The sequence below is a fragment of the Stenella coeruleoalba genome (genome assembly GCF_951394435.1).
Source record: "Stenella coeruleoalba genome assembly, chromosome: 4".
NCBI lineage: Eukaryota > Metazoa > Chordata > Mammalia > Artiodactyla > Delphinidae > Stenella > Stenella coeruleoalba.
Window position 1 is genome coordinate 60,815,317 of NC_137149.1, and position 26,301 is coordinate 60,841,617.

General features: G+C 36.2%; 1 protein-coding gene across 3 annotated transcripts in view; it reads right to left on the reverse strand.

The window, feature by feature from the left end:
* The window catches only part of ARAP2 (ArfGAP with RhoGAP domain, ankyrin repeat and PH domain 2), a 197,954-nt gene that overhangs the window by 113,681 nt on the left and 57,972 nt on the right, over nt 1-26,301 (reverse strand). For all 3 annotated transcript variants that reach the window (XM_079920687.1, XM_079920685.1, XM_079920686.1), the window contains 3 exons: nt 25,079-25,199; nt 12,586-12,764; nt 1,779-1,894 (listed from right to left, as the gene is read on the reverse strand). In XM_079920687.1, the coding sequence (XP_079776813.1) occupies nt 1,779-1,894; nt 12,586-12,764; nt 25,079-25,199 (416 nt within the window). The remainder of the gene's footprint in view (nt 1-1,778; nt 1,895-12,585; nt 12,765-25,078; nt 25,200-26,301) is intronic.

A 26,301-nucleotide genomic window follows, 5' to 3' on the forward strand; every position in this document is an offset into this window, starting at 1 on the left:
CAATCTTACCTATGAAATGAAACCTCCATAAAATCCCCCAAACATGGGGCTTCCCTGGTGGTGCTGTGGTTGAGAGTCCGCCTGCTGATGCAGGGGACACGGGTCCGTGCCCCGGTCCAGGAAGATCCCACATGCCGAGGGAAAAAAAAAAAAAAAAATCCCCCAAACAACAGGGTTCGAAGAGCTTTCAGGGTGATGAACACATTGAGGTGCTGGGAGAGTGGTGCACCCAGAGAGTCATTACAGATTATTAACACATATTAAGAACACACATTAAGTTTTCTGTTTCATTGTCATAATAAAGCAATTACCAGAGCGCCATAATACAAGACATGTATCAGAATGCTAAGGTATTTGATCATACGTGCTATGAGATCCATTAAATTCAGCAACATTTTGAGCTGAGGTTACTTTTAGGAAATCACGGAGCAGTTGTAATTAGGGATTGCTCTTAAAGGACAGACTGTATTTGGTTAGGCTAAAAGAGGGCAAAATAACAATACAGCTTAAAGACAATGTAATATCTCTTTTTATTTTATATACCTTCAAAATAAAGTAATTTTTCACATATTTCTGGATCAAAAATCACCAAGCCTTCTAAGAAAAAGAGGTATTATGAAAAGAAACTACACAAATCTCATGAAATTAGTATCTTTCAGGTTGTATGATTATTCAAATCACTTTTTCAAGGTGTTATTATACACTGGATAATAAATTACACGATATGAAAAAGTAAAAACATAAACTTTTTCTTTGTTTCAGGTGTACAGCAGAGTGATTCAGTTTTATATATATATACGTATATTTTTTCATATTCTTTTCCATTATAAGTTATTACAAAATATTAAATATAGTTTCCTGTGCTATACAGTAGGTACTTGAATATAGTTTCCTGTGCTATACAGTAGGTATTTGTTGTTTATCCATTCTATATATAGTAGTGTGTATATGTTAATCCCAAATTCCTAATTTACCTCCCCAGCATCCCCTTTGGTAACCATAAGTCTGTTTTCTATGTCTGTGAGTCTGTTTCTGTTTTGTAAATAAGTTAATTTGTATCATTTTTTTAAGATTCCACATATAAGCAATATCATATGATATTTGTCTTTGTCTTCACTTAGTATGATAATCTCTAGGTCCATCTGTGTTGCTGCAAATGGCAAGATTTCATTATTTTTATGGCTGAGTAATATTCCATTGTATATATATATACCACATCTTCTTTACCCATTCATCTCTCCATGGACATTTAGGTTGCTTCCATGTCTTGGCTATTGTAAATAGTGCTGCAGTGAACACTGGGGTGCATGTATATTTTCAAATTAGAGTTTTCTCCAGATATATGCCCAGGAGTGAGATTGTAGGATCATGTGGTAACTCTATTTTTAGTTTTTTAAGGAACCTCCATGCTCTTTTCCATAGTGGCTGCACCAATTTATATTCCCACAACAGTGCAGGAGGGTTCCCTTTTCTCCACACCCTCTCCAGCATTTATTATTTGTAGACTTTTTAATGATGACCATTCTGACTGGTGTGAGGTGATACCTCACTGTAGTTTTGATTTGTGTACCTCTAATAATCAGTGATATTGAGCATCTTTTCATGTGCCTATTGGCACATTTTTATATACTGGCTAATAAATTATACAATATGAAAAAGTAAGAACATAATTTTATTAAGTATCCTATAAGAAGTAAAATCACCACTGGCAACGTACAAGGGGATCACTCAAGATTTCCTGTAGTAGTACAAACAAAAAATGTTTAAATATAACTTACCTAAAACTCCTATAGGGAGTGATTATTTCAAAAGACTGTTTCACAGTTCGGTCCACTTGCTTTACATTTGCTACATTCATAGGAATTATGGTAATACCAAGTCCACTCTTAAAATCCTAGTTTGGAGAAAAACAAAAAAATTATAAACAAAAATATGGATTTTTGAAAGTGCATTTATATTCTCTAAAATTTAATAAATCTCATCAAATTTTACTACAACATATAAAGATGGAATTATTTCATTAAAAATGGATTGAGAGTGGTTTTATAAAAGGTAGTCACTTTCAATACATGGTAACACGATAGCATTTGAAGCTTGACAGGCTATTAATAAAGCAAGGGTCTCTTCACATGAAACATAAGTTGACTAGGACATAGATCTTGAACTACATATGCCTGTTAACAGTTAGGCACTTTTTCACCTTTAGCCATTTAAAAAAGGGAACTAACAGTGAACTAATCCTTACCATGTGCCCAGCCGTTTTCCAGTTGGGGGAGCCAGATGACACCGTGAGGCTGGTATAATTACTATTTAGATGAAAAGAAGGGAAAACCGAGGCTCAAAAAGGTAAAGTGAGGCGGAAAGTGCGGCTGGCTGTACATGGTAGAAAGGGACTGAAACCCAAGCCGTCTGACTGCTCACTCTTTGTTCTGCTGTATGTCGTTACCTCTGCTCTGTCACATTATTTTCCTCATTTGGTCTCAACCAAAAGCACTACTTATATTACAATTTTATCTCATTTCCAATATTTTATTACTTTCTTCTTCCTTCAATTAGATTCTTTAAAAGCTCCTCTAATGCTATTTTCGTATGAAAGCTGCCATTGGTTCAGCACCTACAGCCACTATGTTCAGCTTGATCTACCAAAATTAGAAACTGTTCAAAAGGCTACAAAGTCTGCCTTCTAAGCATTAAAGTTTGCAATATATTATCTAGCCATAAGCGTTCTGGAATTTGATTTATCAACCATCTCACACCTTAAAAATATAATTAATCTGTACCTTGAAAAATGAATTATCTATGTGAACAGGTTCAGATTAAATGTGTTCTGAATTCCTAAATTAAATTATGACTAGGAAAAAGTAGCCATACTAAAGACGACTGCAAAAAATATTGGTCCACTTTCAGGAAGGACACTTCTGGCAGAGACTGTGAAAGAAACAATTCACAGGTCTTCTCTTTGTCTCTCCTGTTGTACAAGCTAAAAGCAAAAGTACTATTTTCCTATCTCCCTTGCAGCTAGGAGTGAACATATGTCATACTTATGGTCAATAAAATATAAATAATTCCTGGCCTGGGGGGCAAGAGAAGGGGGGTGGAGAGACACATCTTCAAAGAAAAGACTTTCATTCCTTGCCTTTCCATCTTCTCGGGAAACAACATCTAGAAGCACAAAGCCATTTTAGAATGTAATAAGCATCCTTGAGATGAAAAGCCTGAGGACAAATTCTTGTACTGTAAGGATGCCAGAGTGAGGAGAAAATAAATAGGAAGAATCTTGTTCTCTGATGGCATTAGCAAGAGATTTGTTAAAACAAATCCCTGTCTATTTAAACTATCCTTCAGGTTTTTGTCATCTGATACTAATACATTCCTGGTTGATAAAATAAGTGGAATAAAACAACATTATAACAAATTTCCCCCATTCGTAGAGGGTTTCCATTCACAAACTGCAGAAAAGTTTCACTTCATATTTTTAAAAATGTACAAGTTTTTAGTTAGAATGAAGAAATGACCCATTTGTAACTTGAGTATGATTTTTTCTGATGAAAGAACAATGGTTAATTTTGTTGGGAGAAACAAGCCAGAAATTGAGCCAGGAATATAAAAGATGCAGAGACATGCTAGGTGTTGTGAAATACTTGGAAGGTGATATACTTCCACTTTGTATCATAAGCCCACCTAACAGAAAACAGTACTATATGGAGGAGGAGAATCAAACTTTTCCAATCTGCCCCATTTTAATAAGTTTTAGCATATTGGTATCGAGTTAAACTTATAATTATCAAATTAAAGAAAACAGATTCTCAGTTATCTATACCAATGCTCCTGCTGGATAATGTAACTATTGGAGAAACTCCCAGGGCATGTGATTAGAAATTCAAACTCTCTTTTATAAATCAGAAAATAAAGTAGGGGTAGCCAGGTAAGATATTTTAGAAACAGCTTTCTGATGGCTCAGCTTGATATGGGGGTACCTCTAGAATAAAACAGTCAGGCTGCATCTTCTTCAAACAATTTTCTGTGATGCAGCTTTTGCCCAGACCTGGCTATCAGACTACTCCCGCTTATTATTCTCTGATGGGGGCCTGGCCTGCAGGTACCGCGTGTTACTAAGGGCGGAGATACAGACTCAGACCATCAGACTAGCAGATGGTAAGACTGACAACCTTGGATGGAAACTGATGAGCCTTATCAAGGCTCCAGCCTGAAGAGATGGTACCTCATTTCGACAAGCAAGTCGTGAAGTATCTACATATAAAGCTGCGACTTCTGTTAAAAATAAAACAAGTGAGGGTTGGCTCAAGGCCCCAGATTTCTCCCAAGCAAGGCAAAGATGATTTTGTAGCCTGGAAAGAAACTGTAACCCATTTATCAGCTGCTTGCCATGGCCATATGGTTTTGAGTAATTAGAGTATCCCCTGAACTCACCGGCACAAATGGACTGTAAAATGTACAGCAGAGTAACAAAATAAATGTCAGTGCTCTTGAAAGCTATTAAATAGGAAACAACTGCATTTCTTACTAAAAATATTTGTGGTGACATTAAGCCATCTTTTCACGCAGTCTTTAGAACATGTTTAGAACATATCTCACTCCTAGATGCTCATCAAAATTACCTGTGTTGATCTCTTCCTCCCACCCTGAGATTCTGATCCCATGAATCAGAGGGCTTGCCTAAGGATTTTCAGTTAAAAAAAAAAAAGCAAAACAAAACTACCACCATATGATTCTCCTACCTAGCCAATACTGAGAAACACTGAATTAGACAGCAGAACCAGCTGTAGAATCTAGACAGTATGAGTCTACAGCACTTAAATATCAGGATACAAACATTTCTCTCTGCCTTCTGCAGAGCAAAAAAGAAGCATGCAGTCAGATTATACAAAAACCATTTGAAATTATTAAGGCTAGTGGTTAAAAATAGGCTGGTCAGAACACAGTGACACACTGGATTGTCAAGAACCTATTTGTCCTGTATTCCAACCCTTCTGCTAATGTCCAAAGCTTTAAAAGCATTGGTCTTCATTAAGCATATACACTCCATAACTGATTTAATATCTGTTGGTGTAGGGCTCTGAAGCTTACAAACAGCTATGAACTCTTATTTGATTTTCTTAACAATTCTGCGAAGAAGGCAGAGCAGATACATACTCCCAGTTAACTAATTGTTATTACTATTGTTATTTTATACCTCTTGAATTTGAAGGCAACCGAACATATTACCTATTAAAAAGTTAATTGCAAGAAAATGCATGCTTAAGAATAACTAGCAGGCATGTATAAATTTTGTAAAATGGCATGGAATGTGAGTGTTAAACTTTCAAGAAAATTAAATTACCCATTAACTACAATCTGATTGTGAGTACTATTCTCATTTTGAAAAATAAGCACGAGTCGGGAACATGCCAAACTTCAACCTTTAAAACCCTATAAACTGCATTGAAAAAAAAATAGCGTAGAAATTCAATAGGTAGAAATATATTGTTACAGAAAACGTAAAGCTAAAAACAGATTCTGGAGTAAACTATATTTTACAGTTAATTTGCTGTTATACTATGTAGGATCTCAAAGAGCATGAATGGCCACACTTGGCAGAGCAGGTCTGATGTTGCAAAGGTGATGATGATGATGTGGGCACCAAGAGTCAGAACTGGGGGAGAATCTTTGCTGATCCATTTACTGGCTGTATGACTACTGGCAAGGTCCTTAATTCACCTAGACCTCCATTTCCTCATTTATGAAAAGATAGTACTATCTACCTTATATAGCATTGCTATAAAAACTGAATAAAGAAATACACGTTGGGGGTCTGATACATCCAGACAGTCCCCTGATTTGAGGGTTCTAAATACAGAATTTGTCTTCAATGAGAATATATCCATTTTATTTACAGTGACTGAAAGTATTCACACCAATGATTCCATATTCAACATTCAGATTAGAATTAACGGCAAATATTTACCACGACACTGAAATGGGTTATTTGTACAAATGCGTAGCAACAGAACCTGGCTCAAACTACCTTTTAAAACTACAAAGTGAAAGAGCAAAACAACCGTTTGATTCCTAAACAGCAAAATTAAAGAAGGGTTTGTTAACCCCAAATTCGCTGAAATCTCAAACTTATTTTTGGAAACACCAGATGCCAGGTTTCCAGGCCAGGAATGTAAGAACTCGGTGCTTAGACATTTGTGGAAAACAGATGTGGCATTGTATGACATTGGCACCAGATTTCCAGGGAAACACCAGATGCAGAGTTTGGCCAGATACAGAACCAGAGAAACAGCAGGCCACCACCTCCATCCTGCTGCTTCTTTCTGCACCACACAAGCCAGAGCCCTATGAGGTCTATTTAAATTCTGTTAGAGTTTCACTCCCATGCCAGACACGAGGGAACGTTATGTTGGGGGAATGAGTCTCTTGCTATACCCCGACTTGAGAATGTTTAATCAAGTGAATGTAGTTAAAACCTCAATGCCACAATTATCATTAAATGGATACACAAACCCACCAAGCAAGACATCTGGTTGTAATGAATTCCCTAATATTAACATGATATTCAAAAACTCATCAGGAAAAGATGGGAGACTGGCTTTCAGGACAACATAACAAATGGAAACCAAAGTCAGTTATCTTAAATTCACCTCCTATCTATTAGCAGAAATTCCATTCAAGTAGCAGTACCATATATATAACACTACATATATATACCTGAGGGTATGTTCATATTTCATTACCTATCTACAATTTTAAAAATACTGGCTTATATACTATACCCACATCATTTCAAGATAAATAAATGTATAAAATAATTATTTTTCAGAATACGGAAAGTCTATTAGCTTTAAACTGGAAAAAAACACACAATTTATCTCTATAAACAAAATTTCTATGTAACAAAACTTAACTGAAAAGGCTTCCCTGGTGGTGCAGTGGTTAAGAATCTGCCTGCCAATGTAAGGGACACGGGTTCGAGCCCTGGCCTGGGAAGATCCCACATGCCGTGGAGCAAGTAAGCCCGTGCGCCACAACTACTGAGCCTGAGCTCTAGAGCCAGCAAGCCACAGCTACTGAGCCCACACGCCACAACTACTGAAGCCTGCGCACCTAGAACCCGTGCTCTGCAACAAGAGAAGCCACCGCAATGAGAAGCCCACACACAGCAACGAAGACCCAACACAGCCAAAAATAAATAAATAAATAAATAAAAATTAACTGAAAAGTGAAAAATAAGCAACAGCTTAGAAAAACAGTTGCAGAAAACATGACACGAAGATAAATATCTATATTATATGAAGAGCTTAAAGAAATTGTCAGGAGTGACAATATAATTCCAGTAAATAAATAGGAAAAAATGAAAAGAGAATACATAAAGAAGAAAATAATATTAAAAGAAAAATTTTTTTCAAATATAAACTCTAGTCATGAAGACAGCTGTAAATGACTATTAATTCAACCATTTCATTCTACAAATGTTTACTGAGTGTCAGCTACTTGCCCGGAACTCCTAAGGGCACAACAGTGAATGAATAAAGTAAACTGTCACAGCCTTAATTTGGGAATATAAAAATAATAACACTTTTAAAGTTAAAATGAAACTGGTACCTATTCTCTGTTAGGTACCTATTCAGGTACCTAACAGCATTTTAAATATAAACAATTCTTTAGAAAAGGGTCATAGGAATTCTTGTCCAAAAAGCAAATCTAAAAGAAAGAAAAGGCTACCAACAGAAGGCTCTCAGAAATCTCATTTATTTATCACGATGTGTTACCCCCATCAGAAGGTAAGATCCTAAAGAGCAGGGACCTTGTGGGTTACCAGTGAGCCCCTAGTGCTTGGAGCAGCACCCAGGAATGAAGAGGTACCCAATAAACTTTTGTAAAACAGATGAATAAATAAACACAGTGAACTGTAATCAAACTCTATTACACAACTCATTTTATACAAAGTTGAAGTAACAATGTGGAAAAACTATCATAATTATAATATATTGCAGGCATATAAACATAAGCAGAAACAAGGAATAGAAGAAACTATGCAAAAATTAAACACATGGGGGGTGGGCTGAGAGATGGTGTAAGCATTTAAAGGGATAACATTTAATTTATATAATAGCACCACAGTGTTTTTCAACTGAGTAATTAGGTAAAGAATTTTAGTATCTATTTTTACTTTGCCATCTTCCTCTCTAACAAATGTTTCTACATATCTCTTCATAGTTCTTTTCTGCCTCTTATAGCCCATCTGGAAAAACAAAAAAACAAAAAACAAAAAACCCTAACATTCCCTAAGGCATTTCTCCTACTCAGAAGCTACTTCAAGTTAGTTTCAACAATCTGCTAATAAATGAAAGGGAAAGAAAGAGATTTTAAAAAAGTAAATCTTTGAACTGAGCAACTGAGAAAGTGAAAAGTCCATGTTAATTGCATAGAGTTTAGACCTGGCAGTGTACTGTTGAGAACGTGCAGATTGGCATCTTCCTCTCTGTTATCATGCCACTTTTCTTAAAAAATAAAGAATTTCAAAAATAAGACCATAATTATGATAGTCTATTCTAATAGCTATTTTAACTTAGAAAATATAAGTTCTTCATTCAGTAGAAGGGATAGATCCAGAAAAAAATGAAAGTAGTACTGCAAATATATCTGTACGGATGCTTGACATGGAATATTAAGGACACCTATTGGAAGTAAAGGAAAAGCACTAGAAAAGATAAACGATAATCCACAAAGTTAGAGTAAATTTCCAGACATACACACAGAGTTAAAGGAACTTATGGGAAATAACATTTTCAAATTGTTTTTCAAATAGTTTCCTGTATGCTGATTTTGCAAATGGAGTTTTAATTTTTCCAATAGATCACACTCTGGTAACAAAAGTTTGTATGCAGAAAAAGGAATTAAGCAGTTATCATATAATTTATAAGCTGAAAAATTTTAATTTTATATAAAAATTGAGATTGTAGGAAAAAACCCCAAAACAGTAGCTATAGTTTAGAACCATACACAAGTTATTAGTAGTAGTTCTTCAAAACTATTTAAAAACTTATTACCACTAAAAAATGATTTTCTTAAATTTCCACTTAAACATTTGCACATTTCAAAGTGTTTGATCAGGAAAAAGACACACTTCCAAGTGAAAGTTAACCTCCAAAAGAGGTATAGCAACCCCAAGATTAGGGATGATGAACTAAAAGCAGCACTCAGTGCTGTCACAGGAGATCTTTACACATTTTCCATCTCCAGAAATATCTCGTTTCTTTGGCTGGATGCTTATCATTTTTCAAGAAGAAAAACTCGTAAAGCAGTGATTTACTGTGTGTGGTTTTTGCATCAGCAGTCACTGAGTCAACTGGGATGCTTTATAGGAATACAGATTCAAACCCCTGTCCCCAAAAATAAGTCAATGGGTCTGGAATAAGCCCAGATATCTGGAATTTTAACATGCAACTTAAATAATGGCCTTAGAGATAGTAATCCAACTCTCTTCTTCACATGATGCCATTCAAACTGGAAGAGATTAGCTTAATTATCTGAGCCAATCAGTAGCAGAGCAAGAATGAAAACCCAGAACGGCTATAGCCCAGTCCAATCTTCTTTGCTCTAAATAAGCTTCCAATATTCCATTTTAATAACTCTTCAACACATTCTGTAGCAGCTACCCTTCCACCTCTATCCACTGTTTGTTTACTTCCTCTGGAGAAAGTTCCAAAGTAAACTAGTAAAACTATGTATAAATAGAGGCAAGAAAAATGAAAATAGTTCATATGTGAGGGGGATGTAGGTCAGTTTTATTTTTTATTTTATTTATACTGTAAGTTATGTGGGTGATAAAAAATCACTATTTTAATTTTTTTTAAACTAAGCTTTGATTCTTGGACTTAAATTAGATGTAATACAAATTAAGATACAGAGATTCAAATCTAACATCTCTTACATTTTTACGATTAGTTTTTTTTCTATCATTTAAAAAAACCATAAGATTATTTCATGTGTTGTGTGTATAAAGCTTTTAGAAGGGACATCTAACTATTTTACTATCTTTTAGTGCTTTTCCTAAAACACTAGATTAAAGCCCTCTGCATTCAGAAGGACTCCTTATTTAGCCTGTCACCCAAGTTCTTTCCACAGTCTGCTCAACCACGTAAGAAAACCCACGAGCAACTTTCCTCTGGAGAGAAAGACATATACTAGGATGTAAAAATAGATGAAACTGGAATGGTATGTCAGGGCCTAAACATGAAGGGCCTTCCTTAATTTATCCATCTGGTCTTGAGCCAACTAATTAATTCTGTAAGACTTGACTCAAGACCAAGTGCCTTAAGACCTGGCTCTATATAATACGATGCAATTTTTTTTTAAGACCGCATATACAAACAATGGTGTGCACTTTTTAAAGGTGCACATATGGGCATGTTAAAGCATTGAAAACAGACTTGAAATATACATTCATCAAAAATAGGTTTACTTCTCAAAAGATGAGGAGGGGTCCAGCATAAATGCTTTAATTTTTAAGGAGATAATATTGATTAGTTGTATATGGAAGTGTTTCTAATTCCCAGACTTCACTAGATGCCCTTTTTGCCCTTCTCTGTAACTTCTGCACAAGTCTAATAAAGTACTGAGCTCACCATCCATCATAAATGCTGACTTGTCTGACTTTTCCTCCTGGAAGGTAAGACGTGTTCTCCTCAGTAAACACATCATTTTTAGAGTGTCTGACATGGTATACAATGTTTACTGAATGCACACTCTGAACCTCCTAGGCAACTAAGTTATTCAAGGAAAGAATTCTTAGTCTATTTCTAAAAGGTCACAAGCCAGAAATTTTCTTTTCAACATACACTTTAAAAAGACACTTTGATACAGTGGCTAAGAAGCTAGACTTAGAGTTATAAAGTTCTTGTTTTAAATTAAACTCTGCATGATGAACTGTAATCCTTAAACAAGTTACTTAATTGTCATTCTCCTCATCTATAAAACATGGATAAGAATATCTTCCTCCTACCTTTGTGGGGAAGATTAAAAGGGAATATTTATAAATTAATTAGCACAGTACCTGGTGCCCAACATATGGTGGTCATTATTATGCTCTTCAAGCTCAATTATTATTAAAGCAAGAGTTTCTTATAATTTTTTGCTAACCAGAAAGTATTAACAAAACTTTAAAAATATATACTTTTAGAGGATAACATAAACCCAGATAATCTAGCTAACGTCAATAATGAAACTAGTAATTGGAAGTCCACCAGGTCTGTGCAAGTAAAAAATGAATACCTCAATTAATTTGGCAGAGTAACTTCCATTCTGATGCATGCAAATTTTGCATTTTTAACCTTATTCCAATTTTTTTTAAGTTTTAAGCATCTTCACAGACTGAAAATGTTCATATTCAATTCATACACATTATTAAGCTGTACATCACCACCCTTCTTGAGGAACATGCTAACTCTCCATGTTATTAATATGCCAACAGTGCTCAATGATGCCTTCCACAGTTAATTGGCTAAGAAATCTTATCCTTAAAAATGTAATTAATAAATCCACACTGAAGTTCAGAGTATGCCTTGGATAAAGATCTATAGTTAATTTTTTTGAAACTACTGTTTGTTTTGAGTTGCTATCTCTATCTTCTGTTATGAAAAATGTCAGCATTTATATTTCACTTTATCGTAACCCATGATAATTTATCACAAAATAAGTTCATGTTAGATTGGATACCCAAAACACACTGCTTAATTCCACAAATAATGACTAAGTATCTAATACATTCTAGGCTGAAAGATTAAAAATTCATTCCTAAAAAGGGGTAAGAAAATAATTTTCTTATACATATTAAAAACCAGGTATGTTAGAGAAAAAGAAGTCTACAGAATCAAATGAAATTAACAGAATTTGTTAAAACTAACATCAGTCTCCTCAAAACGTTTAAATTCTCTACTGAGTCCTTTGATGTTAACAAATTTAATATCCCAACAATCTATCTTATTTATATATGTGATATGTGTGTGTATGCATGCGTGTGAATGTGTGTATATCAATCACTTGTCTCTTGTCAATTATCTCCTCGGCAAGCAACGTATCTACTCCAAAAAAACCGACAAAAACAAAACCAAAAAAAACACCTAAATCCTGTAAACTGAAGAAAATATGTTACCTGTGCCTACTCTATAATTTTCTGTCACAAAACAAAAGAAATAACAACAGGCACAGAACGAGGTCTATTCAACAACGGCTGTAATGGGTAATTGGTTCTTAATTATTCTCTCATGTAGTTTTGTAATGTTACTTCAGCTAAGAATACTTTTCAAAGATTAATTTTCATGATTCTATTTCCTCAGTTCCTTCAAAGGGTGATGTCCAGTCTCAAATTTGATGTAGATTACCTTCCTGATTCTGGTGGAACTAAGAAAATTCAACAGAGCAACTCTTTGTTATATGTAGTGGAGTACAGAAGGCAAAAGCAAAACTCTATCAGTAAAACATGAATAAGTCTAACAAACAAGGCACTGTTGTTAATGTAGCTTTGTCACGTTTGTAATGTAAGGAACCACAATTTGCAATCACTGTAACATAGCTCACCTGTTCATTTTTGCAAAGCCACACACTGTTTCCACTTAACACAGTAAAAATTTTAGCTTTATAGCCTCTCAGTTCAAGATATCCACATTTCTCAGGTGCAACAGCTCCTTGAGACTGTGAGGAAAGGGCCTGTAACTTCAGTGCATTTAACAGGATGCTGATCCAGTCATTTCTCTCCTCTGAAAATAGACAGGAGAAAATACATATGTTTAGTAAGTTATAAACACATACAAATGTGGAAAGAGATTGACTTTCTCTGGAACAGATCATTTACAGATTCTTTCCCAGAACCACAATCTAAATGCTACTGTTGGCAGGGCAAATGGCCCAATTTTGTTAGGGAAAATAAATAACACTTATTAGTCATTCCTTGGTATCCACAGGAGATTGGTCCCAGGACCCACAGCGGGTACCAAACTCTGTAGATGCTGAAGCCCCTTACAGTCAGTCAGCCCTCTGCATCCTCAGGTTCATCAATGAGGGTTCCACCAACCAGGGATCAAAAATGTCCTCAGATGTGGAAATCAAGGATATGGAGGCCCGACTGTACTCAGATGTCCTGTAACCAATATCACTGGCTTCAACTGGCAGCTAAATAGAAATGCAAGATCCTAGACCCCCCTCCAGACTTGATGAATCAGAATCTTCAATTTAAGAAGACCTCCAGATGATGTGTATCCATGTTAACGTCTAAGTAGCATTCTGTTAGATTATTCATGAGATTGGATTGTCTCTTTTAATATAAGAAAGTAATATGGCTACTGAACAGGTAACAGATTGTACCCAGCAATGCAGTTACTAAAATATCCAGAAAAGCTTACTTTCTAACAGGCACTTGGAATCTACTCAAGAGTGTGCTTGCCTTGATATTCACTCACCCATTCCATTCACTAACAATAGCATCTTCATCTGTTGAATTAAAACTTAGTTCTCTCACTCTTTCCACAAAGTGATCTTCAACTATGTACAACACATTGTGTTACAGGCATAGGAATTCAATCCAGTCCCCAAAGAGCAATCAAAGCTATAAGTCAAGTTTGATATGAACACATAATGGAACACAGAATACTACAAATGTCATGCAAGAGGTATCAAATAATGTATGAGTCAATTCAATGGAGGTAAGTGATTTGCTGAAGGTCATATAGCACGTGAGTATTAAAATTAGGAGAATCAAATGTTTTAATTCTCAGACAATTGTCCTCGGCACTATGAGAAAAAAAAAAAAGGATATTTGTGCGAGTTCTTGAGGATGTGGAGCAATTTAAAAGACAAAACTGGAGTTTTGGGAGGAGGATGAGCAAAACAGAACTCTAAGCACAAGACCAAAGGCGGAAACAACAAACTGCTCAGGGACTAATTTATGAATGAGCATATTTATAATTCTGAACTCACAAAGAAATAATGGGAAATAGGGCTGGAGATCCTACAGTGCCTAGGAGAGGAATTTGGTCTTTATTATGGAGGCAAAAGAAAACCATTTCAAAATTCTTGGCAAGAAAAGGACATGATTAAGATGACAGACCAAACTGGAAGCTTGGAGGTCAGGAATAAGGCAATAGAGTCTTAAAGTATACAATGAAAAGGGAAACATATGGAGAGTCAAGATATTAAGGAAAGTAAAAAATAGCTGTGGTTTTGAATATGTTTGACACGTGTTCACCAAAAAATGAATTAATTACTCAGAATAAAAGGTAGCTGGGTATCATGAGTCAACCAAAGAAGGTAGAAGGTTGTATTAACAGAACCACCTGAGGTTTTTAGCTCCCCGGCATGAGCATCCAGGCAGACTGACAGCAATATGTGAATGAAGGTAATCTATACAAGGGAAGACTCATGACAGTGGATGAATGTTTAATGTAAAAGGAGAAGAAATGGTATACACACAAGATATTCCTGCCAAGTAAATGGTATATAATGTTTTCTGTTTGTTTATGTTAATCCATATAAATCACTGACTTTGAAATGTAGGTCATAATTTAATGAACGGGGCCAAAGTGCTTGTGGTTTCTTTGTCAGGAAATAATTTGAAACTGGCTATTGCATTAACTGTTGGACTTAAGTATATTATGGCTGTATCTCAACAAATGGTGCCCTTATAGCCTAGAAGAATTCTCTAGCTCCTGAGGGCCTCATTTACTAATAGGAAGTACACAGTCATGAAGAAGAACAGAATTGAATAGTAACATTCAGTTTATATTTAATTACCCATACCAATGGAGATAAACAGTGATACAGACAATTCAAACACAATGAAAGAGATTACAAGTGTCATTGGTATTTGGCTTTGCAAAGTGTGCATACTTGAACATGGGGAACATGCTCTGACAAGTCACAATATTCCAAAACAAATAATGATTTCCCCTTGGGCAAAGGCAAAGCTGGATACTAAGCTGGCTTTTGCCCGCTCTTCACACCAAGATACTTTTATTCTTTCCAATAACAAGTGTTTATTGAGCATCTATTTTGATCTTAGCACTGTGCTAAGCACTACTCCCTCTGAGAATATACTCTGATGTTGATATATCTTTGCTCAGAGTAGAGTATTCCAGGTTGGAAAAAGAAAAAAAGGAGTTAGCAATCCCCTCAAACCTCAAATTATTTCTTAAGGTTTTCAGGAATGCCAACTCAGAGTGTACAAATCAAAAAAAAAAAGAGGTTAAAAAAACGAACAGGAGAGACTTAACATCCTCTGGACTACTGGTTTAGCACTAGGCATATTCATTAGTAAAAAAGGACTGATTATATGAGGGGTTGCTACACAAGTGCCATGTAAAACATTAATAAAAGAATCTAACAAAGTTTGGATGTACTCTTAACTTTTGATATAATATAATCTAACTAAAGATTCCTCAGTGTAACCCATGATCAATATTAGAGAAGGAATTATTACACACCAGTGTTGTTCTTGAAATTGATGATTCATTCATACAAATGTCTACTGAGTGCCTACTATGCTCTAAGCCCTATCCTGAATACCAGCCTTACTCTCCAGAAACTTACACTCTTGTGAAAGGAGGAAGGCAATAAAATGTAGACATACATTACATGGCGACAAGTGCAATGGGATAAAATAAAGCACAGGATGAGGGGTACAGAAAGTGCTATTTTATATAGGGTAATAGAAAAAGGCTCAGAAAGAAGGTGGTGGCTAAGCAAAAGCCTAAAGGAAGTGGAAGTGATGGAGCAAGTTAGGAGGAGGACTGGAGGAAGAGCCTTCCAGGATACAGAAAGCAGAAAGTGCCAAGGCCAAGGCAACAGCAGATTTGGCATGCTCGCGGGACAAGAGACCCCTGTAGCTGCAAGGCAGTGAATGAGGTGGAGCACAGAAGGAAACAAGGACAGAGAGACCAGGGTCAGATCATGCATGGACTCTGGAAACCACAGTACTTTACTCTCAGTGAGCTGGAAACATGACAGAGCATCTGAAATAAACTGACAGGACCTGACTTTCTTGTTGAAGGATCACTCTGACAACCATACTGAAAATATGCCTGCAGTCGATCAAGGGAGGTTGTGACAATCATCAAGATAGACATGGTGGCTTGTAGGAGAGTGACGGTGGTGGAGGTGCTGACAATTGGTCAGAACCCCAACATATTTCCAAAATCAAACTGGTAAGATTTGCTGATGGTCTGGATGGGACCGAGGTAGGAAAAAAGATTCGATGATGACGCCAAAGTTTGTGGCCTATTAAATTATGATAGGCAATCAAAGTACACAACAGAGAACTTTCAACTCCCCTGGCTCTTCCTCCAGATAGCAAATGTTCCATGCCTTGCTCCTTTTTTTTTTTAAAATAAGTTTATTTATTTTATTTATTTATCTTCGGCTGCGTTGGGTCTTCCTTGCTGTGCGCGGGCTTTCTCTAGTTGGGGTGAGCGGGAGCTACTCTCTGTTTTGTAGATAGGTTCACTTGTGCCATACTTTAAATTCCACATATAAGTGATATATGGTATTTGTCTTTCTCTTTCTGACTTACTTCACTTAGTATGATAATCTCTAGTTGCATTCATGTTGCTGCAAATGGCATTATTTTGTTCTTTTTTATGGCTGAGTAGTACTCCATTGTATATCTGTACCACATCTTTTTATGCATTCATTGGTTGATAGACATTTAGGTTGTTTCCATGTTTTGGCCATTGTGAATAGTGCTGCTATGAACATTGGGGTGCATGTATCTTTTTGAGTTATAGTTTTGTCCAGGTATATGCCCAGGAGTGGGATTGTTGGATCATGTGGTAATTCTATTTTTACTTTTCTGAGGAACCTCCATACTGTTTTACATACTGTCTACACCAACTTACATTCCCACCAACAGTGTAGAAGGGTGCCCTTTTCTCCACACCCTCTCCAGCACTTGTTATCTATAGACTTTTTAATGATGGCCATTCTGACCAATGTGAGGTGTACCTCATTATAGTTTTGACTTGCATTTCTCTAATAATTAGTGACGTTGAACATCTTTTCATGTGCCTACTGGCCATCTGTATGTCTTCTTTGGAAAAATGTCTATTAAGGTCTTCTGCCCATTTTTTGAACGGGTTGTTTGTTTTTTGTTGTTGAGTTGTATCGGCTGTTTGTGTATTTTGGAGATTAAGCCTTGGTTGGTTGCATCATTTGCAAATATTTTCTCCCGTTCTGTAGGGGTTTTTTTTGGTTTGGTTTGTTTCTTTGTTTGTTTTATGGTTTCCTTTGCCATGCTTGCAGGTTTGATTAGGTGCCATTTGCTTATTTTTGTTTTTATTTCTATTGCCTTGGGAGACTGACCTAAGAAAACATTGGTACAATTTATGTAAGAGAATGTTTTGCTTATGTTCTCTTCTAGGAGTTTTATGGTGTCATGCCTTATGTTTAAGTCTTTAAGCCATTTTGAGTTTATTTTTGGACCACTCAGAATTCGTAAGCCTTCTAACTATGAGAACTGCCCACTGAAAATGTGATATCACCTGTTTTTTAAAGTAACACAACACCTGTGTGACTACAGGTGCCAAGGGCATACAGACTAACTGAAGGATCATTAGCTGTTACAACCCTCTGAGCAATTCCAGCAATTCTGCTTGAGGACAAAAGGAATCAGATTAAATTTTCTAGTTGAGGAAGAGAATTTTAAAGATGTTATTATTTCAATAAAATTAACTTTCAAGTAAGAAAATGACAATATTTTCACAAGGAAATCCAGGGGAATTGAAGTTTAGAAAATTTGTGGGGAAAAGATGCCAAATTGTAATCTTCTCTTAGCAACACCAGTGGGCAATGCAGCATTTTTGAAATCTTGACACTGGTTTCAAGGGAGACAAAGGGAGCTGTGTATTTAGGTCACTCAGATACTTTTCACCAAAAATGAAGAATTCATCTCTGTTACGATGTCAAACTACTGCCCCCTTCTGCTCTAAACTTTGATTTTGCTTCTTGATTAGATTGAAGCAAAGTTTAATTAGGCTTAAAGTTCATTAAGTCAAGTTTTTCATAAGCCACTATGGTTGATTTCTCAGTGTCCATCAAATGAAAAATAATCAACCATTTGTATACATAGAAGGAGGAATAAAAAAAAAACCTTAATACCTACAGTATCTTGTTGAAGGTTCCATACCAAATATATAGACACATGTGCCATTTACATACATACACATATACACATACATACACCACACACACCCTTATACACTTATCTTTAAAAATGTGAGTTGTTACTATGTAAAAATGACTTTCAATGAAAACAGCATATTCATTAATTCTATGTTGACAGTCTCAGTTTTCACTGAAGCAGTATTTTCATGGTTTCAAAAATTAAACACCTAATACTTATTTAACAAACAATAATTCATACTAAGGTTCATAAAGTTTTTTTTTTGTTTAATAGATCTTTATTGGAGTATAATTGCTTCATAATACTGTGTTAGTTTCTGTTGTACACCAAAGTGAATCAGCCATATGCATACATATGTCCCCGTATCTCCTCCCACTTGAGCCTCCCTCTTATCCTCCCTATCCCACCCCTCTAGGTCACCGCAAAGCACTGACCCGACCTCCCTGCGCTATGCTTCTGCTTCCCACCAGCCAACTACTTTACATTCAGTAGTGTATATATGTTGATGCTACTTTCACTTCGCCCCAGCTTCGCCCTCCCACCCCATGTCATCAAGTCCATTCTCTATGTCTACCTCTTTATTCCTTCCCTGCAACTAGGTTCATCAGTACCATTTTTTTTCATAGATTCCATATATATGTGTTAGCATACGGTATTTGTTGTTCTCTTTCTGACTTACTTCACTCTGTATGACAGACTCTAGGTACTTCCACCTCACTACAAATAACTCAATTTCATTTCTTTTTATGGCTGAGTAATATTCCATTGTATATATGTGCCACATCTTCCTTATCCATTCATCTGTCAGTGGACATTTAGGTTGCTTCCACATCCTGGCTATTGTAAATAGTGCTGCAATGAACACTGTGGTATGTGTCTCTTTTTGAATTATGGTTTTCTCAGGGCATATGCCTAGTAGTGGGATTACTGGGTCATATGGTAGTTCTATTTTTAGTTTTTTAAGGAAACTCCATACTGTTTTCCATGGTGGTTGCATCAATTTACACTTCCACCAACAGTGCAGGGGGGTTTCCTTTCCAACACACCCTTTCTAGTATTTATTGTTTCTAGATTTTCTGATGATGGCCATTCTCACCAGCATGAGGTGATACCTCATTGTAGTTTTGATTTGCATTTCTCTAATAATTAGTGATGTTGAGCATCTTTTCATGTGCCTCTTGGCCATCTGTATGTCTTCCTTGGTGAAATGTCTTTAGGTCTTCTGCCCATTTTTTAACTGGATTGTTTGTTCTTTTGCTATTGAGCTCCATGAGCTATCTGTATATTTTGGAGATTAATCCTTTGTCTGTTGATTCGTTTGCAAATAGTTTCTCGAATTCTGAGGGTTGCCTTTTTGTCTTGTTTATGGTTTCTTTGCTGTGCAAAAGCTTTTAAGTTTAATTAGGTCCCATTTGTTTATTTTTGTTTTTATTTCCATTTCTCTAGGAAGTGGGTAAAAAAAGATCTTGCTGTGGTTTATGTCAAAGAGTGTTTTTCCTATGTTTTCCTCTAAGACTTTTATAGTGTCTGGTCTTATATTTAGGTCTTTAATACACTTGGAGTTTATTTTTGTGTATGGTGTTAGGTAGTGTTCTAATTTCATTCTTTTACATGTAGCTGTCCAGTTTTCCCAGCACCACTTATTGAAGAGGCTGTCTTTTCTCCACTGTATGTTCCATCCTCCTTTGTTGTAAATTTGGTGACAATATGTGCGTGGATTTATCTCTGGGCAGTCTATCCTGTATCATTGATCTATATTTCTGTTTTTGTGCCAGTACCATACTGTCTGGATTACTGTAGCTTTGAGGTGCAGTTTGAAGTTGGGGAGCCTGATTCCTCCAACTCCATTTTTCTTTTTCAGGATTGCTTTGGTTATTCGGGGTCTTTTGTGTTTCCATATGAATTGCAAAATTTTTTGTTCTAATTCTGTGAAGAATGCCATTGGTAGTTTGACAGGGATTGTATTGAATCTGTAGATCGCTTTGGGTAGTATAGTCATTTTCACAATATTGATTCTTCCAATCCAAGAACATGGTATATTTCTTCATCTGTTTATGTCATCTTTGATTTCTTTCATCAGTATTTTATAATTTTCTGAGTACAAGACTTTTGTCTCCTTAGGGAGGTTTATTCCTAGGTATTTTTTTCTTTTTGTTGCAGTGGTAAACAGGAGTGTGTCCTTGATTTCTCTTTCTGATTTTTCATTGTTGGTGTAGAGGAATGACAGAGATTTCTGTGCATTAATTTTATATCCTGCAACCTTACCAAATTCATTGATTAGTTAGAGTAGTTTTCTGGTGGCATCTTTAGGATTTTCTATGTATAGTATCATGTCATCTGCAAACAGTGACAGTTTTCTTTTCCAATTTGTATTCCTTTTATTTCTTTTTCTTCTCTGATTGTCGTGGCTAGGACTTCCAAAACTATGTTGAATAAGAGTGGCGAGAGTGGACATCCTTGTCCTTTTCCTGATCTTAGTGGAAATGTTTTCAGTTTTTTACCACTGTGTATGTTGCTTGCTATGGGTTTGTCATATATGGTCTTTATTATGTGGAGGTAGGTTCCCTCTATGCCCATTTTCTGGAGAGTTTTCATCCATCATAAATGGGTATTGAATTTTGTCAGAAGCTTTTTCTGCATCTATTGGGATGATCATATGATATTTATCCCTTAATTTGTTAATGTGGTGTATCACAATGTTTGATTTGCGTATATTGAAGAATGCTTGCATCCCTGGGATAAATCCCACTTGATCATGGTGTATGATCCTTTTAATGTACTGTTGGATTCTGTTTGCTAGTATTTTGTTCAGGATTTTTGCATCTATGTTCATCAGTGATATTGGTCTATAATTTTCTTTTTTTGTGAGACCTTTTTCTGGTTTTGTATCAGGGTGATGGTGGCTTCGTAGAATGAATTTGGGATTGTTTCTCCCTCTGCAATTTTTTGGAAGAGTTTGAGAAGGACTGGTGTTAGTTGTTCTCTAAATGTTTAATACAATTCGCCTGTGAAGCCCTCTGGTCCTGGACTTTTGTTTGTTGGAAGATTTTTAATTATGGTTTCACTTTCATCGTGATAGGTCTGTTTATATTTTCTAATTCTTTCTGGTTCAGTCTTGGAAAATTGTACCTTTCTAAGAATTTGTCCGTTTCTTCACGGTTGTCCATTTTATTGGCATGTAGTTGTTTGCAGTATTCTCTTATAATCCTTTGTATTTCTGCGGTGTCAGTTGTGATTTCTCCTTTTTCATTTCTAATTTTATTGATTTGTGTCCTCTCCTATTTTTTCTTGATGAGTCTGTGCAAGGGTTTATTAATTTCATTTATCTTCTCAAAGAACCAGCTTTTAGTTTTATTGATCTTTGCTCTTGTTTTCTTCATTTCTATTTCATTTATTTCTGCTCTGATCTTCATGATTTCTTTCCTTCTACTGACTTTGGGTTTTCTTTGTTCTTTTTTCTCTAGCTGTTTTAAGGGTTATATTGTTTATTTGAGATTTTTCTTCTTTCTTCAGGTGAGATTGAATTGCTATAAACTTCCCTCTTAGAACTGCTTTTGCTGCATACCATAGGTTTTGGGTTGTTGTATTTTCATTGTCATTTGTTCCTATGTTCTTTTGTGTTTGTTTTTTTGCGGTATGTGGGCCTCTCACTGTTGTGACCTCTCCCACTGTGGAGCACAGGCTCTGGATGCACAGGCTCAGCGGCCATGGCTCACAGGCCCAGCCGCTCCGCGGCATGTGGGATCTTCCCGGACCGGGGCACGAACCCATGTCCCCTGCGTCGGCAGGCAGACTCTCAACCACTGCGCCACCAGGGAAGCCCCCTATATATTTTTTAACTTCTTCTTTGATTTCTTTAGTGATCTCTTCGTTGTTTAGTAGTGCACTGTTTAGCCTCCACGTATTTATGTTTTTTAGTATTTTTCCTGTAATTGATCTCCAGTCTCATAGCGTGGTCAGAAAAGATGCTTGATACGATTTCAATTTTCTTAAATTTTCCAAGGCTTTATTTGTGACACAAGATGTGATCTATCCTGGAGACTGTTCCATGTGCACTTGAGAAGAAAGTGTATTCTGCTGCTTTTGGGTGGAATGTTCTATAAATATCAATTAAATCTATGTGGTGTATTGTATCATTTAAAGCTTGTGTTTCCTTATTTATTTTCTGTTTGGATGATCTGTCCATTGGTATAAGTGGCATGTTAAAGTCCCTACTATTATTGTGTTACTGTCGATTTCTCCTTTCATGGTTGTTAGCATTTGCCTTATGTATTGAGGTGCTCCTATGTTGGGTGCACAAACATTTATAATTGTTATATCTTCTTCTTGGATTGATCCTTTGATCATTATGTAGTGTCCTTCCTTATCCCTTCTAACAGTCTTTATTTTAAAGTCTATTTTATAGGACATGAGTATTGCTACTCCAGCTTTCTTTTGATTTCCATTTGCATGGAATATCTTTTCCCATCCCTTCACTTTTAGTGTGTATGTGTCCCTAGGTCTGAAGTGGGTCTCCCCGGGATCGAGTGGGCCAGGCGATCGCCCTTGGCTCTTCTCTCGCTCCTCCCGGAGGGCCCCTCCTGCCTGCCTCTCCTGCTCTCATCGGCCTCAGGGGTGCAGATCCTGTCTGGCCTCCACTTCTCCTCCCCTCTCACTCACCCCACATCCTACCAGTTCACTTGGCTGTTCCTCTCATCTCCTTGGGCATCAGGGTCCCCCACTAGCGGCTGGCAGGCGCCCTAGTTGTGGGGAGATGCTAACTCCATGTCTTCCCACACCGCTATCTTGATTCCACCCCCTCCATATACTAAGTTTACATCATAAAGATGAACTATATACCGGGGAGGGACTTACTGGTCCATTGTAAACATGTAACTTTTAAACATGTGTGGGTTGATACATTTTCTTTAAATAAAATGTGTCTGTTTAATTTGTAACCGCCACAAGTAAATATGGCTAAACAGATTTTCACACAAGTCGAAGCTTTATTATGTCTAGCCTAAAATGCAGACTCTGTGGCATATGTGAATTTCCCTATGAGAAGCCAACGGGAAGAGGATAAGCACCTCAAAAAACAGGCAATCAGCTTGGGCAGTGGAGACCAGAGCATAAGGACTGACCATTCTGATAGCCAGTCGAGAGGAGCAATGCCATGTGTTTTAAGAAAATACAGAAAAAGAGAAACTGTGATTTCAAAAAAGAGTCTCATATCGAGTATCACAACTGTGGATAATTTTCTGAATTTCAGGCATTTGAGTCATAATACATATGTCAGTATCAAATACTCTAGGACAGGGGCTGGCAAACTTTTCTATAAAGGGTCAGAGAGCAAATATCCCAGGCTTTCCTGGCCATACAGTCTGCAGCAACTACTCAGCACTGCCACTAAGGCACAGAAGCAGCCATAAGGCAACATAAATGAATGAGAGTGGCTGGGGTCTAATAAGATTGTACTTACGAAAACAAGCAGCGGGCCAGATTCAGGTTACAGGCCAGTTTACCAACCCCAGCTCTAGGCTACAGTTCTTGACATTTGTTTTTAAATAGCAAGTCAAGTGAGAAACACTGCTGACGTTACACCTGGGCAGTATATACATAGGTACGTTTCACACTATGAGACTTACACTTACTGTAGGCAGTGCACTTTGATATTCCTTATTCTGCTGTATTTTATATTTGTTTGGTTTTTGTTTTGTGGGACTTTGGGGGAACCATCAGAAACCACTACGCTGATCTCACAAATTGACAGTGAGTGACTCACAGTTTGAAAAAATTTGCTGCAGTGTGAGCAGCAGTTGGGACTTATCCATTTACTGATTATCCCAAGTAATAATGGAAACTTTTCAGTGACATACAGTATTTATTGAGTGCTTTCCATGTGCCATGCATTGGCATATGTTCTAGGAATCCAGCAATTAAAAAAAAATTGCCCCATAATTTCTAATACTGTTGTAGTTTATAAAAGGCAAATACTTACACATGTAAAATAGGATAATAACTGTACTACCTACAAACCTCATGAGACTATTGGGAAAATGAAGCGTTTAGCAAATATCACATATTCAGTAATTTTTCCATACCACTATTATTCAAATAATTAAGTACCAGGAAGTACTTTTTAAAATCAAGTTATCATCTCTACTAAAATAAAAGATGCTTTAAGTTAAAATTCTAATTCTTTAGTTAATGAAGATGGCCTTATTTACATTATTTAAAAGTAGTACTGATACATTGAGAGTCAATTGAAGTTACAACAGAGAATTTTAATTTGCCTGTCTCTCCCTTCCCCATCTCCCCCACCCCAGAAAAAAGAGTCAGAGAAGATTTAAAGGTTTAGACTCCATCCACAAACCATGTGCCATCTTTAGATCAATTTTCACCATCAAGTGACCCACAGCAGATGATACAGGTGAAAAAAAACTCAAGAAATATAAAAGATACTCCAAAATCTATCTTAAAATGATTGCCATGCCTGTTTGATCGTAAAAATAGGCCATACATAAACTTCATAAAACCAATGTTTTAATTGTTAGAAAAATTATTTTTCCACATTGAATAACTATTTTGCATTATCAGCAACTAAAAGTGAGCTCCGTAAGAGCAGAGATTTTTATCTACTTTTCTTCACTGCTATATACCCCAAATTTAGAAGAGGCCTTGGCACTTAGTAGATTCGCACTAAATATTTGTTGCATGAAAGAACAGTGAACAAACAACAATGACTTGTCAGTGTGTTTATGTTTTAATATAATGGCATTCAAAAAATTAATATAAAATGTAAATCATTTAAAAGCAACATATTTAAAGATTGTCTGAGATTTCTAGCTTAACTGGTTTATTAAATCTTATGATTGGTCAGAAATTAATGTCTCTCTTTTTATAGGGATAAAGAAAGAATCTTACCTTCTTTTTCTACTCTAAAAACAAAAGTTCTTTGTGTTGTAACAACTTCAAATTTGTTGTCTCCTTGAACTCGTACCGTAGATATAGCAGAAAGGGGAATTATTCCTTTTGAATACTTCTCCTGTATTGGTTAGAGAAAAAGATCCATAAAGAAGAAACATTAAAATAAAATTCCCTTTATCAAAAATAGAATGGCAAGATATTTACAAGTGCTTCTCTTTCATAATTTCAATCTAAAATTTAAAAATCACATATAAATAGCATATATCCTTATATACACTTAAGTCCCCAGAAAGGAAAATATTAAGTGCCCCTTCCAAGTGAGATGTCTTTTCACTTTTCTCTTCATCTGCAATTAAGAGACAATGACTCATATACAAACAACATAGCCGACCAGCAATACATAGTTACAAAAACAGCGGTATGTTCTTTGAAACAATCTGGTCAAAATGATTTTATGGTGTTTGCAGGCATCTGCTGGCCATCACAGGTACTGTAACTACACCAATTCAAAACTACTGCTACATATTGTGAACAAGAATATTATCTAAGAAACCAGACTGTTGGATTGTATCAATTAACCCATATTACTCAATGCTCTGGTAATGAAGATCTTAATCTCCACTGCATCACTTTTTATTCTCCAGTGACTGAAGAGTGAAAAAACATGGATTCGGCTCTTTGCAATTGGCCTATACCTATTACAATTTTGCTCAAGAAAGTCATTCTTAAGACTCTTGATAATTTTCTCTGTCTGCATTTTCCTGGACCCTCCTAAAACAATTGGCATAATCATCGCCCCCATAATTTCAACTATTTACTAAGAGTGTAACATTTACTGGGCCCTGTGTTGGAAAGAAAATTCCAACAGTATTCATATATTCAAGTGGCCTCAAAATGAAAAACCAACTAACCAAATGAGAAAAAAGTTTAAAAAGAGTACAAGACATGGGAAGTAAGAGTACGAAGATGAGAATTCTCAATTCTGCTTACAAAAGGTCAGAGGTATTTTCACAGAAATAGTGACATTTGAACCTGACTTTAAGAAACCTTAAGTTAACCAAATAGATAAGTGAGGGGGCAGGGGGTATCCTGGCCAGAAAGACTGAATAACAGAGGTGTAAAGTAGAGAAGTAAGAGGAGCTGCAGTGTCGAGTCAAAAGAGGTGAGGCTGAAAACATAAATCAAGGCCACATCATGAAAGGTCTTAGTGTCAAAAGAGT